Raw genomic sequence first — 23,553 nt, 5'->3', positions numbered from 1 at the left:
GTGATGAAACGGGGAAGGTGTTAAAAGTGACACGGAGTCAAATGATTTTAAATTTTAATTCATCCAAGAGTGACAAAAACACATATGGACTGAAACGAGGCTACTTCTAGTGCGATGATTCAGCTGGTGTTCGGTGCCAGAAGAGCTGTTTATTCCTGTAAAGAGCGAACGACAAAAATAAGGGTGTGAGCAGCTTACCGCGCAGCTGTCTCTCAAGGCATCATATTTGCGTTGTATTTCATCTCTGTGTGCCTAGGAGGAATGACAGGAGAGATGCAGGGACAGATATTACTGCCTACATTACACAACATCAATGAGACAGCATCTTCGCTACTTTTTTTCCTTTCCATTTCTCTTACTCTGAGCACAGTTATCTCCTCCTCGGCCTCTGCAGTGGTCTCCTCCAGCTCGGTCTTAGCCTGCTGCAGCTGGCTTTCCAGGGCATGGCGAGCTGCCTGCAGGTTGCTGATCTGAGATTCACGCTCTTGCAGTGAAAGGGTCAGCTCTGTCACCTGACGTTTAATCTCCAGCTTTTGTTCCTCATGCTCCAGCCCAATCTACAAAAGCAGACAGAAAGACCAGGATCAGGAGGAGGAGGCGATTCATCCCCAGCACAGTCAGACACATGCTGACATCACCTCGGTGTGAGAGCATTACACCTGACACATGTCTGACTGCCTTCAGTTATTAGGCTTCACTTTTTGTAACATCTGACTTTACAATAGCAAGTGAGACTTTTATGGCCCGGGGAAATTCAAATTACAAGCTACTATGGAGATAAATGGAGTACTACAGAAAATATCCTGTATCCTAAATCCCAAAAAGTTGATTCTGTTCATCTGGACGTATCCTAAATGATGCTACTGGATCCCAAACTCCATATATCATAATATGCACTGCACATCAAATGGTCCCTACCTTTTCAATGTCCAACTTAGCAGCTCTAGTCCATATATTACCATCAAACAACTATTTTATATGCACCACCTGCTTCCCCAAGAGGTCACGATATATATACTACACTATAATTATTTCCTCAATATACACTCGGGGACACAGTTCCACGCAAGTGTGTTTATACTACATGGAGCCAGATCAACACAGATGGAAGAGGTTTACTGCACAGCTTCGTCTATTTAATATTCAAAAATGCCTTTTATGCTTTGATAAAAAAATCTGTGCAGATACTCTATAATATTATTAACTAAGATTACTTCATATGTACAAAATAAAGCATATAAATAAAAGACTCTATGAAGCGGATGGTGCTGTGACAAACAGACAGGGAACAGAGCAAATACAAAGAAAAGTGTTGTCACACAGTTGGAAAATCCACCACCATCTATCAGCAGAGATATCCTGCACCTGTTCTAATGTCTCCTCACCTCTCGGAGCCTGGTTTCCAGCTCCAGCACGCGGCTCTTATTGCTTTGCTCTTGCTGAGTCATTTTCTCTAGATGCTCTTCCAGTTTGGCATTCTGAGCTTCCAGCTTCCCGGCCTGAGACTCCAAGTAGAACTTCTGCTGGCGAAGCTCTGAGATCATCTCCTCTTGGGCTTTCCTGGCAAGACAAAACATCAAAATGTGCAAAAGGTTAAATAGAAGGCCATGTAGCAACGGCAAGGTCAGAATTAAGTACCTTCCAGATATTATTGCGCACAAGCTGCAGCTTCACTCTGCCCTGACACAATAAAAGGACACGCTTACAAGCGTATTTGTATCTATTGTATTATTATTGTATTTTATTGTTATTATGGAGCACAATAACAATGCTTTGTGTTGGGGTACTTACATGTTTTTCTGGGTATAGATACTGCTGTTAGCTGCTAGTTTGTTGGCCTCAGATAGTTCAGCAATTCTCTGCTCCAGACTGTTCATCTTTGAGTCCATTGCATTTATTGTCTGAAAAGAAAATGTGTAAGCTATAACATACGCTTAACAAACATTTAGTTTGGTCTTCCTGGGATCGGATTAAGGGTGATTTTTGTGCTTTTTAATTATACAATCATTATTCCAAACATGGAATCTATGTCAGTGTGATAAATATTAAAATACGCCTGAAATAGTGCTCCCAAGCTGGTCAGTTCTTACCGCCTTCTGTTCACTGATGATGCTGCACTTCTCCCGCACCTCCTCCTCATATTTGCTCTGACTGGACTCCAGCATCTCCTTATCGGCCATGTCCGCCTTCATCTGGGCCTCTAGCACCTGCTCAATGCCAGGCAACCCACAGACCCATAGCCGGGATATCACTTAACAGGGTAAAATATGAATTTGAATATGACATATTGCTGCTCTTCCCAGCACCCCGGCTAAGGCACGACCACTAGACAGAGCACTTCCAGCAAGTTTATCAGGACATTTCTGCATGGTGTTTTACATCAAACCAATGGGTCTGCGTATATGATTGTGTGTACATATTTATAAATCGAACCTTTATCTTGTCTTCGTAGAGCTTCTCTTTCTGTTTCAGGTGAGTCTCCAGGCGCTGGGCTGTGGTTTGAGTCTCTCGCAAATTCTCCTCCAGCTCCTACACAAAATACAAATAGGTCACTTGCTTCATGTTGACATCAGCAGCCATGCTCGCAAACACTAAAGTAGCCATCATTTCTGGCATAAAGGTAATGCATAAAGCATTTCATCACAAAACACAACTCATACATTTGTTAGAGGCAGTGCAAAGGACTTCAAAATCACTAACACCTAATCACAATAAGCGATGGTTCCTGCTGCTCACCAGCAGGTTTTGAGAGCTTTGAGATATAATTATAACAATTGTTTATTTAGCTCTGCTCTGGTTGATTGTGGTCTCTGGTAGTCAGCGAGAGATTCAAACACCAACACACAGGTGTTTTTTAATCCCTCATACAATATAGGAGAAAGATTAGTATTAAATGCAATGATTACAGTGTAAAATTTCCTTGTCTTTGTTACTATGGATGTAGAGGAGCTCAGGTAACACAAAGTCATTTATATCAATGATTCCAGCGTCAGCTCCTCTCTTTTTTGGGCTTTATTAATAGCACAGATTTTGGCTGAGAGGCAGCAGGGAATGCACAGGTGGACCTCACACACACTGCTGCAAAAGGTCAATTTCTATGACTTCTTTTTAATCAAAAGTAAATGGAGAAGCTTTGTTACTCTCTCAGAGTTTTAAAAGGGACTTCTTTTATTATTGATTGTCACAAGCAGACACGGGAACCAGAACGTTTTCACAACAAAACATGCCCATAATTTAGTGCCTTATAGATCTAGCCTTAGCAGCAATAACTTGAAATAATCACTTTCTGTATGTCTTTCAGATCATTGTGGTTGAATTTTGGCCCACTCTTCCTTACGGCGTTGCTCTCTTGAGGTATAACATTTCAATCAGATTGATCATGACTAGATCATTACTAAACCTTGACTGTTTTTTTCAGCCTCTCTCTTAGAAATTTGCTGATGTGTTTGGCGTCATTGTCCTGTTACATGAACAAGTTTTGGTCAACGGGTGGCTGTAGCTCAGGAGGTGGAGCAGGTCGTCTACTAATGGGAAGGTTGGTGTATTGATCAATGGCTGCTTCCGTCTGCATCTCCAATATCCTTGGGAAGATACTAACCTCAAGTTGGTCTCCAATGCATCCACTGGCATGTGAATGTCAGTTAGAAAGACAGAAACTATTTAAGTGCTTGTGTGAATGGGTGAATGAGTTAAAGCACTTTGAGCACTCAGGTAGAGTAGAAAAGCCAGTCCAGTTACCATTTACCTAGCTTCAGAGAAATGGGCTCACATTCAAATCTAGAATAATTTGGCACACAGAGTTCTTGGTCTGCATTGTAAGTGCAAAGCAAGCCCAAATCATCACTGCTCACCGCCGTGCTCGACAGCTGGTATACGGTGTTTGTCCTGATATGCCGTGTTTGGTTTTTGCCAAACGTGGTGTCGAGCATCATGGCCAAACGTCATCTTTGGTCTCATCTGCCCAAAGTACATTGTTTCAGCTGTCTTGTGGTTTCTCCAGCTGCAACACTCCCTATGTGATCAGTCTTTTTTCAAATTGTGCTGTCAGCTTTTTGTTTTGTTTTTTTCCTGAGCACTGCACAGTCTGATTTCAGGTGAATCTGCAGTGCACAATATATGAATTTGCGTAATATTCACACTCAGGGGACTGTTATGGCATTGTGACAATAAACACATGAATCATCCAGATCAGCAACATGGCAAAAAACTGCTTTTATGGAGGTGCTCACACTTCCTGATCATCACTTAATGTTAATGATGCGTTTGGTTATCAGCAAATGCACTCACCCTGTTAATTCATATGAATAGTACGAGGTGTTCTTAGTTTTTCACGGGACACCAAATAGTCTTGTAAAACCTTTTTTTTTTCAGATGGCTGCATGTATTTTGTGCTTGCTCATATTAATTTCCCTATAATCGTTGTGAGTCAAAAGCTCATGATTCACAGTCCTCTAAACTGTCTGTTTGAAACGGTTTTGTCAGCTCTGAGTGGATATGCTTAATACTTTCATCTCAGGCACACAGTTCAGACGCTGATAATGCAGAAAACAATGGAAATAAAGGAGTAATTTCTCATAACAGGTGCAACAAAACTATTGGAAAAGTTAGAGAGAGATCTGATCACACACAGTCTGGTGATGTAAACGGATTCAAAGCGCTGGCCTGGTTGTATCACAGCTGTAAGGCAATTAAAATACAAAATGTGGAGTGTCTGAGCACTGCATATGTAAAAATATTAGATGTAAATTTGCATTTCTTTTGCAATGATGACAATGAGTTCTGTTTATTTCACACCTCCTTCTTCATTTTGCTCTGCTTGAAAGATGAAAGGTGGGTTACCAGAATCTTATCTGCCATCTGCTGAATCTGCTGGCCCTTGCTCTGGATTTCATCCTTCAGTTTGGCCTCCCGGCGCTCAACAATCTCGAGCCTCTTCACCTGGTTCTCAAGAGTCTTCCTGCCATCCTGGATAACACAAAACAAGCAAAAGTTATGCACAAAACGTAGCGATGATTTTTTCAAATTCATCCACAAGTCAAAAGAATTAATGCTCTAAAACAGTGCTTTTTTTGCTATCTAGACATAACACACAATTATAAGAACAGCAATTAACTTTAAATTTCCACTTCAAGGAAGAACTGGCGACATACTGTAATGGTCACACCCAGTTGGCTTGTTAGGGATGCATCTCTGCTGTGTTTATATCTCATTATTTCAAGTTACTCCCAACTAAAGTTCCACAGAGCTCATTTCCTTTCATGTTGGGAGGTGTAGGAGATCTTTGGAGCTGTATAAATTTGACCTTGTTGCATATTCTCTTTTCTCTGATTCTAAGTTATGCTGTTTACAGAAGTACTAAGATACGGTCATAACAAAAAGACCCTACAAACAGAGCTTCTATATGACTGCATATTTATGTCATTTAATTTATGTCATTAATTTATCACGACAGTTGTGTGACGTAGCAGTGCATTCAGATTCAGATTAGTACTCTCAGAAAGATACTAAAACTTAGATGATGCTAAAACTAGAGATGTGCTGCTGGTGCCTGATTGTCTGCATACTGGAGTGTTTTATTTTTTATTTGCTTCATAAAATCTAAATTAGAATTAAAATTTTGTTAAAGGACTAATCATTTTGTCCAAACAATCCAGATTTAGAGCCTTAAATTTTTATGTCAAAACAGGACAAAAGGCTTAAAAAAGGAATGTGCTGCTTTAAAAAAAAGATGTTAAGGCAGTCACCTGAATGTGGCCTGGAATAAAACTGTATACAGAAACAGCCACTCGGTGATCATGTAGTAAAATGTAATAGGCAGCCTGGTTAGCTTCACAGGAACAATCACAATAAATGTCCTTCTGTCCAAAACCACACAGTCGCTACATAATGGATACAGACTGAAGACCTTAAACTAAAGAAAATAAATGTTTGTTGAGCTCAGACATTTTTGTCTAGTTTAATCTGGTGTCACTCACAAGAACTGGACAGCGGGGGGAGATCCCGACAACCAGGAAATAATCAAATCCCAAAACAAAACCTCTCTGACAAGCAACGATTCATTACAGAACAGGTTTGTGCTTCTATCAGATTATTTAAGACTTTTAACACAGAAATTTTGACGGTGCAAATCTACGAATGACTGAAAACACAGAATAGCAAGAAAAAACCCCAGAACGCATGTATGAAAGTCTTTGTGCATGTGTACAGTGTCTGTGACAGCAGTGTTTGTGTGTGTGTACCTCAGTCTCACGGAGACGTCTGCGTAGGCTGTCACTGGAGTCTTCCTTATTCTGGAGCCTCTCTAGATCCCGCTCCATGCGCTCTTTGGCCAGTTTTGTAGTCTGAAGGAGGTCAGTAGCCTCAGCATTTGCTTTTAATGCCTAGTAATTACAAGGAAAAGATGGAAAACATTTAGAAGGAATAACCAAACTTTTGCTCTCTTTCTTACGTTTAAATAAACTACTTTATATTGCTCATACCAAATCCTTAAGAAAATTACATGCTACATGTTAATTATTTCACATTTCGTTCGCATTGTGTCAGATTTAGGCCAATTGTAGCCAAAACTGTTTGACTGTTGATTATTAATCAGTAACTCTTTAATCGTTCCCTGGCAATAGCCTACATCTGACAAGAGACCAAAGTTTAATCAAGAGACAGAGAGAGGAAGGAGGGGGTTGGGAAGGGTAATGAAAAGTTTATAAAGTCATCTCAAAGTGCAAAAATACTGCTGCATCTCTTCCATTTAGGATACAAGTTCAAATAAATTATTAATTGGTCTTTTAAACAAAAATATTTTACCTTGGTGAGTTTTTCCTGTAGCTCTTGGATCTTTACATGCTGTTCAGTATTTGTCTAAAAAGGGGGAAAAAATCCTTTTAATATGGAAATATTATCCCACATTAAAGTCATTTAAACTCTTCAGTGTCTTTACCTAGAATAAATTTTCACCCTCACCAATCACACAGTTTTATCACGAATAAATTAACTTCATGAGCTACCTTCTCCAACTTGGTGATCGTCTCATCTCCTTCTGCTTTCCCTTGATCTTTGGCCTGTGAAGATGAAGGTCAGGAAGAGAAATGATCACTACTTTACTAGAAAAGTGAGAAGTTGCAAATCATGATCATGTGGTTGCTGTGAGCGCTATAATTGCCAACAGCCAGATTACAGGTATGCTCAGTAGTTTACATAGCATTCATCAAATCCACTAAGGGTCAAAATTAGGCTCAAATATATGCACACACCCACACTAATATTTGGTTTAATGCCCCTTAGAAAGTTGCACAATTGTTTGGTTTCCTGTAACTGACCTGCCTTTAAATGTAGTCCACAAACTTAGGCACGCAATTCTTGTGTTTTAGCCATTACAGATGTATGCCATACAATCACTGCTCAACAATGTGGAGAAAGAACATTTCAAAGAAATCATCAAAAAACCCCAATACCATGACATTCATGCCCATGATGCAAACGTCTGACCACAACTGTTCATACAGTTTGATGCCTTCCTAAAACCTTTGAATCATTAAAAGCTTTAGTTCCAGTGCAGACCTTCTGAATCCTGTGCTGGTACTCTGCAGCTTTCCTCTTCAGTTCTTCGCTGGCCTGGCGGGACTCTTTCAGTTCTGCCTCATAAAGGTCGCTACGGCGACGGGCAGCAGACAGGTCCTCCTCCAGCTGTCTAATGGAAACTCGCATCTCCTCCAGCTGGGCATGATATTCCTACACACAGGTAAGAGAAACCTTAGATGACTGGATAAGTGAAGCTGAACACAAACAGAAATTTAAGCAAAGGGTCCAAGTAGTCCCACAAAATGCTGACCCAACACCACATCTACCCAAATTAGGTACTCTCACATAATTCAGACTTGAATCTAAATCATCACAAGGGAAGCATGGTGATGTTTTTCAAAATTTGGGCTTCATCAAACTACAGTCAGAAAGCTGGGAGCATTGTCCGATTGGACTTTTACAAATGGTTTTTTACATGGTGACAAATAGGGCTTTCCAGATGCACAGTGACAGGATTCAACTTTGAAATAAGGTTTCTTAAAGGTTTATGAAAGCTTACTAAAACATGTTGAACATACTGTAGACAACAAAGACAAACACTCGCAAGAAGCTCTGTTTCCTTAGAAGCAAAGCAATGAACAAATGAGGGTTGAATTAATACTTGTGCACAATATTGCAAGGATTTGATATCTTAATCATAAGCACTTAATCCAGGTAACGTAACTATATTTTTAGTATCCATTAAGATTGTCCTCATTCCAGTGTAGCATATTTGGTTAGAGCAAATACTGCACGCTTTCTCAAACAACCTTAACATTGTTTGACTAGAACCTGAAGAAGATGTCCTTGTTAGAGATCACTGCATCATTTATAGCAGTCCCAGGCACACGTTCAAAACTCATCACATAGTAGAGGAAAATAAACATTTATGAAAAGACCGTTAAAAGGAGAAAAGAATGTAGAAACAATGATCGGCCACAGTCATTTGCAGATGTCTGTTAAACAGTAATTAGTCACTGCATAACAAATCTAATTTTAACCACCTCATCTGCTTACAGGGTACATCAGCCTGTTTGTCAGTCTAATAAAAACTAGCATCATTGTGCATCCAGGGAGCATTGGTGCTCAGCCGACGCAGATTAAAACTGGTCTATGTCGAAGCACACAGCATCAGACATGGTGATCCGAAGAGTCCCCACATTGTCAGAATGTACTGCTGTGGGCCAGGAAGAAAAACATCACTGAGCTGGTTTGGCACCATGTTGAAGTAAACATTTGCCTCCACCATGACCACTTTGGCTCCATTAAAGCAAGGCAGTTTCCATTATAGTGACAATTCATTGGATCCATAGGTACATCTCCCATAGGATAGTGACAATAATCATGATTATGGGTTAGAAATGTTTCTCCAATTCCACTAATTCTTTAGCAGAACGATGATTTGGCCTAAAGAAATGAAAAAGAAAGCTTTCAGTGTGCTAAACAAATACAGCTTGTGAATTGCTGAATCACAGCAGCGGTCTTTTCTTGAGATGGAACATAATTGTGGCTCACACACCTGCACAGAAAAAAAAACTCTGAGACAAGACATGAAATTCAAAACTTAGATGAGCTGATGCAATGAAGGAAGCCACTGTTAACACCCTCAAACCCCTAAAGACTGAGATCTTCAAATCTGTGTTTACTTGTAAAGAAAAAAGCAAACAAACAAACAAACAAAAAAGTAAATAAATTAATCTGTTTTCTTTTCTATGCGGATTTTTTTTTAAGAATTGATCAACTCAAAGGAAAAAAACAGGAAAAAGAAGCAAATTAATGACATTAAATTGTTCCTACTTGCTCACTTCACAAGACAAATACATAAGGATCCATAAATGTATTGTTTCTAAGGTAGTTTGCAATTTTCACCTTATTAGAGGTAAAAATTCTGATTCTGAATTGTGTTCTGATGTTTCAAACCTTGCGTTTTTAGTTTTATTTGGGTGGTGCGCTTACTTGGACCGCATTGTACCATATCAGCCTAATGGAGCATTTCAGAGTGCAGGGTTATTTCTGGTTCCTAGAATATTTAAAAGCAGAGTGTTCAGCTTTCATGTTCCTCTCCTATTGAACCAGCTTCCAGGTTGGATTCAGGAGACAGAAACTCTCTCTACTTGTAAGATTAGGTTTAAATCTTTTTTTCTTCCTTTTTTTAGTTTTGCAGTTAGAGCTGGATCAGGTGACCCTTAATCCTCCCTTAGTTATGCTGCAATAGCGATAGGCTGTTGGGGATTTCCCATGATGCACTGAGCACTTCTCCTTGACGCACCTCTTTCCTCACCTCTCTCCAACCGGTCGCAGCAGATGGCCCCGCCCCTCCCTGAGCCTGGTCCTGCCTCAGATTTCTTCCTGTTAAAAGGAAGTTTCTCCTTCCCACTGTTGCCGAGTGCTTGCTTATGCTGTAGGCGATTGTGTGATTGGTGGGTTTTCTCTTCATTACTTTATTAGTTTTCTCTCTATTATTATAATATATTACAATATAAAGCAGGCAACCATTGTTGTGATTTTGTGCTATACTAAAAAATTTTAATCGAATTTGTCTTAAATGTTGTTTTAGTTATTTCCACTCAGTAAGAAAAATGTTAGGCTCTTGAAACTTGCATGAGTTTGCAACTGATAACAATGAAAGTCAACAGGACTCAGTCCTGGCCAAAATCTTCGCTCATCTCATGGCTTAGTTTGGGACTGTTCCACAGACGGACCTATTAGGAGCAAAACTAAATTCAAACCATTGTTGGGCAGGGTTTTTTAAAGTCTAACATTTTTTGTATGCAGTATTCTATTATGTATATATGCAGACACAGTTCATGCACTCTTTCTTGGTACTTTCTTAAATTTCATGACTTCTAACGTTTTTTTGTTGATACAGCAGAAAAAAGGAACCGTGTGCTTTTCTGTGGGTCTTATTTACTCTTGTATCTTCAGTGAAACTGTCTCTTTCTATATGTTTGCAGGTCTTCCTGGCTTTGGCACAGAGTTCTTCTCTTTGTAAATGAATCTATCCCCAATCTCTCTTTGTTGATCCAACACTGCACAAAAGTGATAAACACTGCAGTCATGTGACAGAGCGTGGGAGACAGATGCTATTCAAGATGAAATGCAGGATTTAGCTGGTGTAAATACCCTGCTGGGAGGCACCAGTGGGAACACAGAGCTGTATAATACACACGAGCAGCAGAAAACCCTCACAAATTTGACAGTGTAGTCTGAATTCTTTTTATTTTAGTCAGAATTTATCCATGAAGGGCTTCCATATAAGAAGAAAACTGAAAAGAAAACACCTAATAATGTTTGATATTTTAGTACCCCAGCACAATCAACCACAACCCTAATCTCACTGCTGTTAACTTAACTCAGTGAGACTGACTGCACTCTCAGGTTATCAGTCTGAGCTCTGCACAGTAACACGCTAAAATGAATAATAGTACTGAAATGTTGAGAAAAAGAAACAAACAGACACAAAAACAACTTCCTCAGACTCCTGCTGAGGGATCCCCGGGGCCACAGTATGCTTTACGTGAAAAGCAAGCTGTAAACTGATTCTGCTCTGTGTCCAACATCTCTGTAACTTTCCAAAAAGACAATGTGATAACTATCCTCACTTCGCAAAGTGACTTTACAGCTTTGTGACAGGATATCACCCTCCATTTCAAGCTTTTTTTTCCATTTTCTTCCCCCCCAGAAAATACTTCCATCACTTTTTTTCTGGACAATTTATTAATCCGAGTGGTATTTTGCAATCTCTTACATCACACGGATCACTGTTTGTTTAAGGAGAATATGAAGTGATGGTCAAAATTTCTGTTTTCCAAACAGTATGAGCTAAGGCCCCAACACCTCATCACGACAGCCTGCCCACTGCATCAGCGCTCTCCTCACTTGTAGGTATATGGCTCTCATCACCATGGCAACCAGTTATATTCCCTGTATTCAGTGCTTGGTAACCGGCACTAGTGTAGGCTGAGGAAAACAGGTTGCTTTTTAAGAAAAAAAATGGTGCATAATGCCAGGAAGATGATTTTTCATGCTCCTTATCTCTTGTCCTAAATTGTCAATCTTGTATCAGCTTGATTCTCACAGCTGGCAACGTTCTTTCATGTTGTGCCGTCACCCCTGCAGAACTATACATGCTCGCACAAACACATGCCACACACTCATCACTTTTGATTTCATTAATTAAGAGCTGTGTGTACACTCCTGTCTCATTTGATATCAGACATATTCTTGATTCCAAAGAGACTCACTGAGTCGAAGCACTTTACAGACTCACTGTATTTTAACATCTTAAAAACTGCACGATCAACTCAGCCTAATAAAGCAAGGTCTTACAAACAGAGGAGTAAACTAAACCTTTGATGAGTTCTTTCTCAGGCTTGTGGTAAACAAACCTTTTTCCAATAAAGCGCTGTACATGCGCTCCATCCATATACCGTAAATTGAATATATACATGTATAAAAAATGGTTTTTCAAGGATTAAAAAAACCACAATCATTTACATTAAGAGGGTACTCCAACATGAGGCATTTCTACACATGATGTAGGTAATGCTATACTGATTGCACCCCTACAGCCTGTTGTGGGTAGGCATGGGAATCAAGAACCAGTTCTTGATTCTGATTCTGTTCTGTTAGTCTCCTTGCCTGTCGATCCCAGTTATCCATTCTTGCACTTGTGCTACAATCAGCTGATTTCAGAAGAGGAAAATAGTGATGCAGTCTAGAGCTTGGATATGCGCATTTATTTTTATTGCACAAAAGGACGAGATAAATGATAAAGCTTAAAACTGCATCCAGGGCAGGAACAGCCGCATTATGCTGCTAACACAACTTTCTTTGCAAGCATCTGCCAAGACAGCATGCTAACGCTAAGCTAGCCAAGAACCCAGGGTGAAAGCTGAGTGAATGCAGACAGACCCTGAACTTCAACAGGTAACAAGCAGATGAGCAGTCAGGCTGCAGCCTCCCTTTCTACCTGTTCGTGTTTCTAAAGCAGAATCACTGCAGCGATCGCTTTTTTGTGCTGGTTTTCATCTTTGCTTTGTGCGGTCAGCTTTGTATTCTGTTAAGAGAAAGATCTTAGAGATGTGTGTCCTCGTTAGGGATTTGTGTTGGTGTGTGGGGTTGTTTATATTGTAAAATAGTGATTATGAGACAGTGTGTTTCAGCTTTTTACAGAGTAACATGAACGTAATGTAACAGGTAGTACAACAAATTACTTTTTCCTTGGAGTAATTTAGAAACGTACTGCATTGCATGAAAATAAAAGCGTGTATTATGTTAAATAATGACTTTTTGAGTAACAACTCCTCACTGATCACAACAAAGAGGGGAAATAGCTCAGCAAACATGCACAAACATTTGACCCACAGCTTGCAATTCATTTGCATGAATGTATTTTCTTCATTGCTGCTTAGTGATGGTGCTGACTCTCAAAACAGAGCCAATGAGAACCCAATGACAATCGACACGTGATATAGATAGTGCAATCGGACTCACTAAATTCTTATCAATTCCCATCCCTAGCTGTGGGGTTTCAGCATCATGTGCCTGTCTAATTAACACTCACAACCCACACACTCAGCCTTGGTGGCTCGACCTGCTCCATCTGACTGCCATTATGAAATCCTCTTAAAATGTTCTTTTTGAAAAACAATTCGTTATTTATGTAATACTGTACTTCCCTTCACTGCAAAGTACTGCATGAATACTCATTGGAAAACGAAGGGGAAAACAGTCACTAAAGAAAAGTCTTTTCACTCAAAAGAACAAAACTTAATGAAATCAAAAAATGATTGCAACAGTAGAGAGCTGACTAATTTCCTCATTAATTATTCAATTCTGAGCCCACAGCATCAGGTGTACTCTCAGCCAGCTGACCTAATGTGACACCCGAAATGTCGTCCTACCTGTTCTTTGATCTCCTGAAGTTTGTTGCTTTGCTCCCGGATGTCATGAAGAAGCTGCAGTGCTTTATCGTCCTCCTGTGTCACTTCCATACGAGCCTGTTCCAAACTACGCTTTAGACTCTGAAATCAAGACAAACTTGTGTTCAGTCAGCTGACACTTTGTTGGGAATACTCAGCTGAAAATAAATCAACCTGATATCAAAATCCTGAAATAAATAGTTAGTGTTAAATAGGTGTTGTTTCACTTTTTGGATGCTGTTGAATCGTACTATCATCAGCTAAGTAGTATTTCCAATATCTTGTTCATCTACCATTGCATTTTAGTGAATTGACAGCAAGAGTCATAGTATATATGGCATACACACACATGCATATGAGGAAGCAGCCCATATGCTAGCGATTGTAGTAATACAAAGTTCTTGTAGAAGCAGTTCTTACCACTTCCCAACCATCATGAGACACTTCTGGTGCTTGATTAATTCCAGTAGTCACACATCATAAAAAACGTTAATATAAAATCTCCTGTTAAATCTAATAAAAATCGATTTTGCTCCAAAATAAGGCGTACTAAAACTTTTTACCTGGTAGTTCAGTTTCAGTTTTGCTTTTAGCAAATGTTTCCATAGATTTCACACTCTTTCCAGTGCTATGTCTCTGTCTTATAATCCCTGGAGATACTCACACTGCATTCGGTGATATAAGTGGCCAGATCCTGTTCTAGGATTGTCCTCTGAGTCTCTGAGGCCTTCAACTCTATGTCCTTTTGCTGGAGCACTGACTCAAGGTCAGACATCTTCCTCTGAATGAGCGAGATCTCTTGCTCAACCTGAAAGGAAAAACAGTATATTTGTGCAATTGTCACAACATGCATGTAATATTCTTATCTGTCTGTGTGTGTCTGTGTAAAAGTGCAGTAGACTTGTTTGGTGCCACATGTCATTGGTAGTGATTGATGTTACAATTACATTTGCCATTATAGCATTACAGGCCAAGAGGAGGGTTGGAAAGCAGAGAAACAGCAGGACAGGCAGCACAGTCACAGATACTGTGACAGCGCTTAGTCTATAGCAGCACTAACACAGTCACAATGCAGACACATGCTCACGAAAACACAGCACCACGGCATGGGTGTTGCAGCCAGTAAAACCAAAGGGTCAGTGTGGTACAGGAATCCAAAATGATGTGTCACTCACAAGTCTTTCAGCAGACAGCTCAGAGAAATACAGTGACATGAATAAAGGTGGATTGGTGTAAATCTGCACACATTTATATGTGACTCAGGACACTGAAGTACACTGCTCATTATATCTTCATCTGGTTGGGGCTTGTGGAGGTGTTATAAGAGGTATGTTTTGAGTCATACAGATTACATTAGCCAGATCTTATAAGTCAGCAAAGTTTCCTTCTGACAGGTTTAAATATGTGCTTAAGAACGAGACGGAGGTGTTGAAGTAGCTGAGATATTACTGCTCCCTCACTGATGGATTCTTTGTGTTACGAGCTGCTTGGTTCGATGTACTGAACCAGATGCCTAACTTTGAGTATTTTGATAGAGTTGCATACAAAAACAAACAGTCAATACAAAACTGAATCTCACCACCAATCAGTAGAGCACATTCAACAAAATAATATATCTGTTTGTGAGAATTAACTTGTGTAAGCTATGAAATAAAATGGTAACATTTGTTGATGAGCTTGTGCAGCAAAACAAAAATTAAAAGGGACCATTTTTCAACTCCATGTTTTTATTCTTGGACTAATGTAGCTTAGCATGATTCACAATTCATAAGGATCCTTATTTCACTTGTAAATGTCTGAGCACCTTCTCAGTTCAGTTCCCCACACCCCGTACTCAGATGGGGGTGAAGGGACCCCTTCTCCGAGCCTGGAGTTTTGCCTCCCCACAGTTACCAAGTGGATGCTCACACAAGGGCATCTGATTGTTGGGGTTTGTCTCTATTATTGTAAGGTCTTTACCTCCCAGTATAAAGTGTCTTGATGGGATGGATGTTGTGATTTGATAGAATAGAATTAGAATAGAATTCAACTTTATTGTCATTGCACATGCACAGGTACAGGGCAACGAAATGCAGTTTGCATCCATCCAGAAGTGCTTTAGTGATATAGATATATTACAATATATATTAGCGATGCAATATAAATAAAACTGAATTTAATATTTTTAAATGTTTCATCACCTTTATCACGACAACTTTATGAGAAAGATTATGCAGCTTCTTTGCTAAGCATCACTTACATCACATCAGTCAGGATTAATTAGTATATTTTTCACAGCAGTTGCTGAACCTGAGAGATTTTTATTCTTACCATAGCCGTTAAAGGTAAAGCACATAGTGTAGCCACAAGGGTAAATAGCCCGAAATTCCAAACATACAGAAAAACACATCAGGCAAGGCAAACTGGCAAACAGATGGCTGACTCTAGAAACAAACTCTTACCATGTGAAAAGTTATACCTGTGACATGTGTCTGGCAATCCTGGCCTTTGTTTTGGTGCTTTTAAAGTAATGAGGCTGTGCCAAAGGAGATGGTCTTATCAGGAGAGTTGATAGATGCAGTCATTAATCTGTAGGTGAGAGGGAACGGATAGCAGTTAGAGACACATTACAATAAACAGTTTCTGCTTATCCTCTCTTGAAATATGAAGGGCTGACTCAGTGCTCTTATGTAAAACACTTACCTTTCATAATCATACTGTATAGATGACTTATTCCATAAGTCAGTTGGGATAGTTCCTGTGACCATACATAACAGAATTCATGTGTCTATGTGTTTACATATGTAAAAAGTAAATAAGTGGTATATTGTCAAAACTATCAAACCAAAACTAGATTAAATCCTGTTTACTGCATGTAGTGACTCGAGCAAATGTACCGTGATTACATACACTTTAAATCTCAACTCAAATGCTCACTTTCATACCAAAAATAGCATTTATCAAACAAACACTGAAGACTTGCGAAATTCACATAGCACAGAGTCATTCCAGAGCAGCGACACTTTATACATTAACACTTACTCCATTAACATGATACCACAGATGACTAGAAGATAAAGGATGCTGTTCACAGCTTAGATATTTAGTAAGCAAACCACTGTGCTGATCAAATACGTGATCATATATTCTCTCCTGGTAGAGACTAAAAATAGCCTGCTCGTGTTCACAACAACAGCCTCTTTTACCACCACTGGATATATTTGGCAGCTTTTGTGATCAAGTAGCATGCACAAGAATGAGTGGCAGAGGCAGGATGTCTATTAAAAGCACAGGCTCACCTCCCACTCCTCGCTACAGTAACAAGCTCGGCTCAAGCTCAACTACTGTATGTGCTCTACTGCCGCTGCACTGTGTTCATAAGACATTTAATTTACTATTTAAATGCTTTATTATTTTGTTTTAAGGGCATCTAGTTTGGTTCCTCTGATTTTCTGCCATATAAATGCTTTTGCAGTGGGGGATGGTCATATTAAAGATAGCGAAATTTCAAATAATGAAGTCAGAATATGTACAGATAATGTTTAAGCTTAGGGTTTAGATGGCTGGTAATGTCTCTAAAGAAATGAACATAGCAGGAAAACTTCCGTTTCTTGACAATACTCTGTTAGTGAAATTTTGCTATTTTTTCCATAATCAGGATGTTTACCAGAAGACTGCATGGATTTCTAAGTGGAAACTAAGCTGTGCACACTATGCAGATGAACAACACACACTGTGAACTTCTAAAGACGCTGCTGGTGCTTACTAATACTTCCTCCGGAAATCTGACATTCTGTAATCATCATGCTTCAAGGTTTTTTTTTTTGAGTGTTCTGTCCGGTATCACAACAGGCCACGCAGCATGTGCCCAAGCTGCATCAGCCTAGAGTTCAAGTTTCACTGGCACAACATGATGCAGGAGCAGGTGGCTTGTAATGGGTGATGATGCATGAGGTTAGCTTCCTCATGCACCTGATGATTTTTCAGCCTGTAAGCACATCACGTCAGAGGCGCATGTTCCCTCTGTATACTTTATATGAGATGTCAAAAAGTCCCATTTGTATTCAATGGTGACGGTGCGGTTAGAAAAACAATTTTGCAAGTGTGATCCCCAAAAGATTTTCACTCCTGTGAAATTGTTTTGACTCAGAGAGGCACAGAAGATTTATGTGCCTTTGGTTCATGTCTGCTTGTGGGTCTAAGAGGCTCAAAGCCACTAATGAATCTATATGTGCTGACACTTCTTAACAATGTGGAGAACTTCATCTGCAGCCAGCCAGTTGTAAAGTTGGTGGTTAGGGGTGCCATCTGAGCATGAGGCACCAGATGGGATTCAGATCTGGCTGTCTTCCTCTAAAATTCGAGTGCTAGCTGACTGCCCATAATCAGCTGAGCTAACAGACTGTGCAGCTGGGCTCCTCCTCAGCAATAATTAGCTCCCACAAAGCAATTACTAATAACTATACTTTTAAAACCTCATTGCAACAACAGGAAAGACAGTTTGACCTCTGAGCTAGCCAATCTGTATCCACTGAACATCTCTAGATTTGTGTTGTTCAAACTTAACAGTGTTCAAATCCTGAACATAGTTTGGCGTGCTAGTGCAATCAAAACAACTCCAGAAAAACTTTAAATGAGACAAATGAGAGCTCCGAGAAGAACACTGGCTTCATTCGAAGAGCTCTTTTTCGTGGGCTGAATAATGCGTGCTGGGCTGTGAGTCAGAGTTGTTGAAGAGGAGGAGAGTGGAGAGAGGTTGCATCCCAGTCATGGTGTTGCTCCACATTCAGTCTAGGTGACCAAGGGCCACGGCCACTGTATGGGCAGCGGTGAATCACAGACCTGTTGCAACTTTGTAGTGGGACAGATTCTCCCTAAGAACAAGCTCAATGTCTTTCTTTCAACCACTTCCCTCTAAGTTGATCTTTCAGGCCATCTTTTCCATGTATACTGTGAGATTTTATGCTGATTGTCATGACAACGACAAATTAACAATACCCCAGTGCAAGGCTCTCTAGCTCCACAGTTTCCTGCTAGCATTTTAGTTTTGAAGGCTACTACTAATATAGCCTTATCCATGTTATTTGGTGCTTGACTACAGTAATATTAATTTGAAGGTCCATCATAGGCCTAGTGCATGGGAATATCAGAAATTGATATAAGATACTATTTTCCATAAGATAGAGGTTTTAAGGCAATTCAAGTGACACTAGAGGTTTTTATACTTACAGCATGAAGAACTAGCACATTCAAAATAAACACTGGCCAGAAATATCAGTTGTTACATAAGCTTTATAGGAAAATTCCACCCTGAAACAGTTAAAATGGTATTCAGAGCTGCACTTCAATGCTTCCAGTTACCAAGCAGCCAGTTGTAGACAGATCTGCTGCCATGTTAAAATGTGCAGACCACAGTTAGACTTTAATCACTAACTGACTGGTTAGCCTTCCTAAAACCTGTCCTACATTCACGACGTGGCACCAAAAACACTTTTACTTTTAACTAGCTCCATCAGTGCTACGGACTAGCTACTGAATGCTCTGGAGCTCCAGAGACAACCATTTTCGGCGATCAAATTGAATGAATGTCACAATTTATGCTGAGCATTTGGAAAACCACTTCACAAATCTAGCTCATCGTTATACTTCAAATCCAAATGACAAAGAGGATCAGTGTGGGCTTCTAAAGGAGCCTTTTGGGGAAATGACACTTGAGGATGTGGTGCAGCGAACTCTCTCTCGTCGCTGCTCGCATTAACATTGGAAGATCTTTACTGCCGAGAGTTTCTCGGTGTCTTCTATTCTTTCTTTGCCCTCTACCATCAGACTGGCCTGCCTCCGCAAACAGGAAACTAGAGATGAAACTCCAACAAACCAACCCTCCTGATGAACTGTTTTAAATTAAATATAGTCAGAATACTGTAGATGAAGTTTAGAAATCCCCCCTCCCTGGTTTGAGTTGTGTTTAATACTTTTACACAGTTTATTGTATGTAAATTTCCTCTGTTTTCTTTCACAATTTCCTCATTAATATTCGGTTTTGCTGATCCTCTTAAGTCCCGTCAGTAACGTAATTTGCAATCCACCTAAATGTGCGCCAGAAAGAAGCCCCAAGCTTCCTTCACCTCTCTTCTAACCTTGGCATAACCTGCTGTTACCATAGAGATGCCTTCCACCAACCACAGCCTTCATCTTGTTACACTTTTTCTGACTTTATCAGACTTTGTTATTTCAGACCTTTTTCCACATATAACTATTACAGCCAAGTGGATTGTTAAAGTGAGCTAAGATCACCTGAAAAATCCTTACATGATAAATAGTCATGTCAACTTTGTTTCAAAACTTCCCCACTCTTAGTATAGATAGATGTTTGGAAAAGCCTGATGTGATCGTAATCTGACCATTTACAAACAATGGTGAGTTTGAACACAACCCTAGGGAGTGATAGCCATCTGTATGAGTGTATGCTACAGTAAGCACAGCGATGAAGAGAGATGGGCAAACAAAGGCACAGCATTTCAGTGTCGTGACCAAGAACAGTGCTCAGCCCTGACAGACGGGATACAGCTGCTGCGTAAGCTCAACGCTGCCTTAGTTATCTCATAAGTCTATAAATCCTCAGCTGTAGTGTCAGACAATCAATCAGTCAACTAATGGTTCCAGCATGCTTAAAGGGGAAATAATGCACTGTCACACCTGAAAAGCAATAAAATCCTGGTTTCATTCTTTCCCCGATCCAGTCATCACCCTCACTCATTCTTTATTCTTGACAGAAACCCTAAGTAAAATAGTATAACACTCACTCAGCGACTGCTACAGCTGACAGGTTTCCTACGAAGCTCCTTAGACGCGGCACCTCCTCGTCCAGTAAGCCCATTCATGTGGGGTCTCCCTCAGAAGCCACCAGCCGGAATGAGAGCTTCGCTGGTTCATCAAATTCGGGGTTGTCATCCTCACTGGGGAGAAAGTAGAGCCGAAAGGAGAGAGAGTGAGAGAGAGAGATAGAGAGAGAGAGAGAGAGAGAGAGAGAGAGAGAGATGCGCTGTGGCAGGGCAGAAAGCTGCGAGGCAGTGAGAGCGACTGGAGATTACTGCTTACAGAGAGTGGAGAGAGGGAGGGAGTGGAGGACTACATAGAAAATGCATTGTAGAGTAATGCAGCAGACCAGATCACATACCATAGTGTGAGAGGAAGCTATCTCTCTCTCACTTATTTGTCATCTGTTCACCCTTACCGTTCCCCAAATTCTGTCTTCCTCTCTATTCTGTAGCAGCCAGAACTAATCACACTAATGTCAGCAGCCTGATCCACGTACTGTACATCATTTATTTTGCTTAAGACTTCTTAAACTGGGCACCTCATTAGTTTCTAAATGCAGTGACCATTATTAAACAGCTTCTAATTGAGGAGCAGAGCTGCAGTCTAATAACTGACAGGACAAGAGTGCTGTTACAGCAAATATCTGTTTTCATTTTCAAGTTGACGGAAAAAGACTCAAGTACTCCAAGGTTGTCGGCCAAATATGGTTTGTAACCTACAATAGTAATCTTTTTTAAATTACTTTAAATCAGCAAAGTAATTAATCAGCCCATTTGCATGGACTGTGAAAGACTTTTCCCACATAAAGGCAGGAGCTGTGAACAGCTGAGTCAGCCACATGTTGCATTTTCACATATATTTTCCCTCTTTTAGCTTAAACCCAGTAAGGCCCAATAGAAGCAGTAAACCATAATGGTGTCTAATAGCTCTGTAACAAAGTACACTTAAAGTACTGAAACCAGGTGCAATATACATGAAAGTATTATTGCACATGGGCTAACAGAATAATGGTACATGTCATGTCACAACTTAACAAGGTCCCTGGTGTCTGGCAATCTAAGTGACACGTCACCGTGGCACTGACTTGCAAACTACACGCACACAGTGACAGATTACACACTCTGTAACAGATGGCAGAACCTAACCTGGCAAGCAGTACTACATCAACGCAACAGAAGGGACAAAATGCTATCAAGGTGAAAATACAGTACTGTACATTTAGTGCGTGTGACAGTAATCAGTGGCAGACAGAGAACATGGGAAGTACTCACTTATGCTTTGTTATGGCTGCTAATTAGATCTCCGTGTCTTTCATACTTAAAAAAAGGTTATGAAATCACTGACTTAGTTGTGTAACAAAAGCCATCTTTTTTCTTTCTTAAGGCCTGCATACCCCCATATGTTGGCCTTGAATCAGCTCACACCTCCACTTTCTCATCTCCAACTCTGCACATCCTCCTTGCTGTAGGTAACGGACCAGTTTTGCCTCTTTGCTCCTTGAATCTGGTGCATTAACAACACTTTTACATTGTTTCAGTTACTGTGAAACAGCCTGTGTTTGCAAAAGCACACATACAGGAAGAGCCCTTAATTATAGAGTTCAGCATACAGACCTTGGGATGACACTCAGAAATAGCACACACACACCTGCTATGGAAACCTGAAAACCAAAATCTGTGGAGTAGAGTATTACATAATGTTTGTTTTGTTGATCCTTAAATATCTGAAGGAAAAAATGTGTGATGATTTATAAATAGAGCTACTTCTAGCTTACGCCACTGCACAATCCAGCATGTTATTAAAGGTATGTAAAGTTTCCACTTGGTACTTTTCCCAACCTTTATAGCTAATATATATACAAGTGTGGATCTACATTGAATAAAATGGTAAAATTTTACCTGTCATTACAAGTTAGTCTGATTACAATTAACATTAAAGTCACAATGAAGTCAATTTACTGACAAAACTGTTCATGGAATATTTTAGTTAGCATAATTTACTGGCATTAGTGTGAAATAAGGGTGCATTTTCAAAGTGATCTTGAGTACTGGGCTGAGCACAGGCATCATACTGATGTTACCTAGCAACAAGGTATTGTATGTGTCTAAGACCACAGCTTAATTCTGAAGTGAAGATGGAAAATAACAGGCCTTTTCCAAGGCTGTTTTCACTTGTATTTCACTGTAATGTACACCACTGCTCATGCATTAAGTAATATGGATGGACCACCATCCATATTGTATTGACTGATGATTGGTGTCAAATTGTTTTAAAGCGAGCAAGCACAGGATTCTTGAATTTAGGGGTTATTTTGTTCCTGTAAACATTAGGAAATATTATTGAGCATACGAATGGCAGAAACTATCAACAGGGAAAAACTGAAATTCCCAGAAAGAGCAGTACCTCTTCTGCAGGTGTTACAAGCTTTCCAAGTCATTGACCAGAAGGAGCAGTGCAAAAACACTGCCACCCACTGGCAAAATATTTTATATAGCATCATTTCTGCATTCTGTATGTTCTGCTATGTTGGTTTAGGGTGAGGGCTATCACGGAGAAATACAGTAATCTAGAGGTTTGAAGAGCCTGGTTCTGTTACATAACAGGAAGCCAAACCTTGCATCAGTTGAAAAAAAAAAAGGCAAAGTCAGGCCTGTATGACTAAGGGTTGGTGTTACATAAGCACAGAACACAAAGTACTAAAAGACTCTGCTCATATTCACTCCAAACTGTCACTATTAAGGGAGCTAATTTTGCTCTTTAGAGGATTTTAAAATTGATTACTCAATCAGTTAATTAGGCAACTGACGTGAAAAGGGGATGGAGAATTGTCACTCACAATCCAGCACAGGCAGAAAGCTCTTCGTCTTCTTTTGTTGGTCGTTCCGACTGCTTCTAAATACTGAAGCTTCACAGAATATGTCAACAATTTACATATTTTGGTCATGAATCTCTATAATAACCTTCACTTGTTTCAAAACATTTTGTACACAAAGGGATTGGCAATGATTCAGAAAGAGCTCAGATACAGTTTTATAGCATAAATATTTATAACACATCACAATCCTAAAATACTTTTCAGATCTGCAGGAAGAGAGCTGCAAGTAGTGAAAGTAGGATGATCATCTCTTATTCATCACTTGGGGAAGGTGAATGTAATATCATCATCTTTTCCACAGAGGGAGCCACAGTCTATAATAAAGAACCACCGGGGTTGGTCTGATTTGTGTCCCTTTGATCATCAGCCCTAATAATAGGCTTTAAGCAGTTGATTAATCCC

At 39.9% G+C, this 23,553-nt stretch overlaps 1 protein-coding gene across 3 annotated transcripts in view; it reads right to left on the bottom strand.

Moving 5' to 3' along the window:
* The window catches only part of citb (citron rho-interacting serine/threonine kinase b), a 76,509-nt gene that overhangs the window by 30,581 nt on the left and 22,375 nt on the right, over positions 1–23,553 (bottom strand). For 2 of the 3 annotated variants that reach the window (XM_082554448.1, XM_082554449.1), the window contains exons 2-16: positions 20,261–20,413; positions 15,937–16,046; positions 14,143–14,286; positions 13,461–13,580; positions 7,555–7,725; positions 7,002–7,055; positions 6,802–6,855; positions 6,240–6,380; positions 4,840–4,965; positions 2,434–2,529; positions 2,091–2,207; positions 1,792–1,901; positions 1,386–1,560; positions 360–557; positions 199–252 (exon numbers count right to left, since the gene is read on the bottom strand). In XM_082554448.1, the coding sequence (XP_082410574.1) occupies positions 199–252; positions 360–557; positions 1,386–1,560; positions 1,792–1,901; positions 2,091–2,207; positions 2,434–2,529; positions 4,840–4,965; positions 6,240–6,380; positions 6,802–6,855; positions 7,002–7,055; positions 7,555–7,725; positions 13,461–13,580; positions 14,143–14,286; positions 15,937–15,945 (1,569 nt within the window). In that variant the 5' untranslated portion in view covers positions 15,946–16,046; positions 20,261–20,413. The other variant, XM_082554447.1, reaches the window with a different exon arrangement.

This window comes from Aulonocara stuartgranti (assembly GCF_965226115.1).
Source record: "Aulonocara stuartgranti genome assembly, chromosome: 12".
Lineage (NCBI taxonomy): Eukaryota > Metazoa > Chordata > Actinopteri > Cichliformes > Cichlidae > Aulonocara > Aulonocara stuartgranti.
Note: the sequence above shows the minus strand (reverse complement) of the source record. Positions and strands in the feature narration are given on the sequence as shown.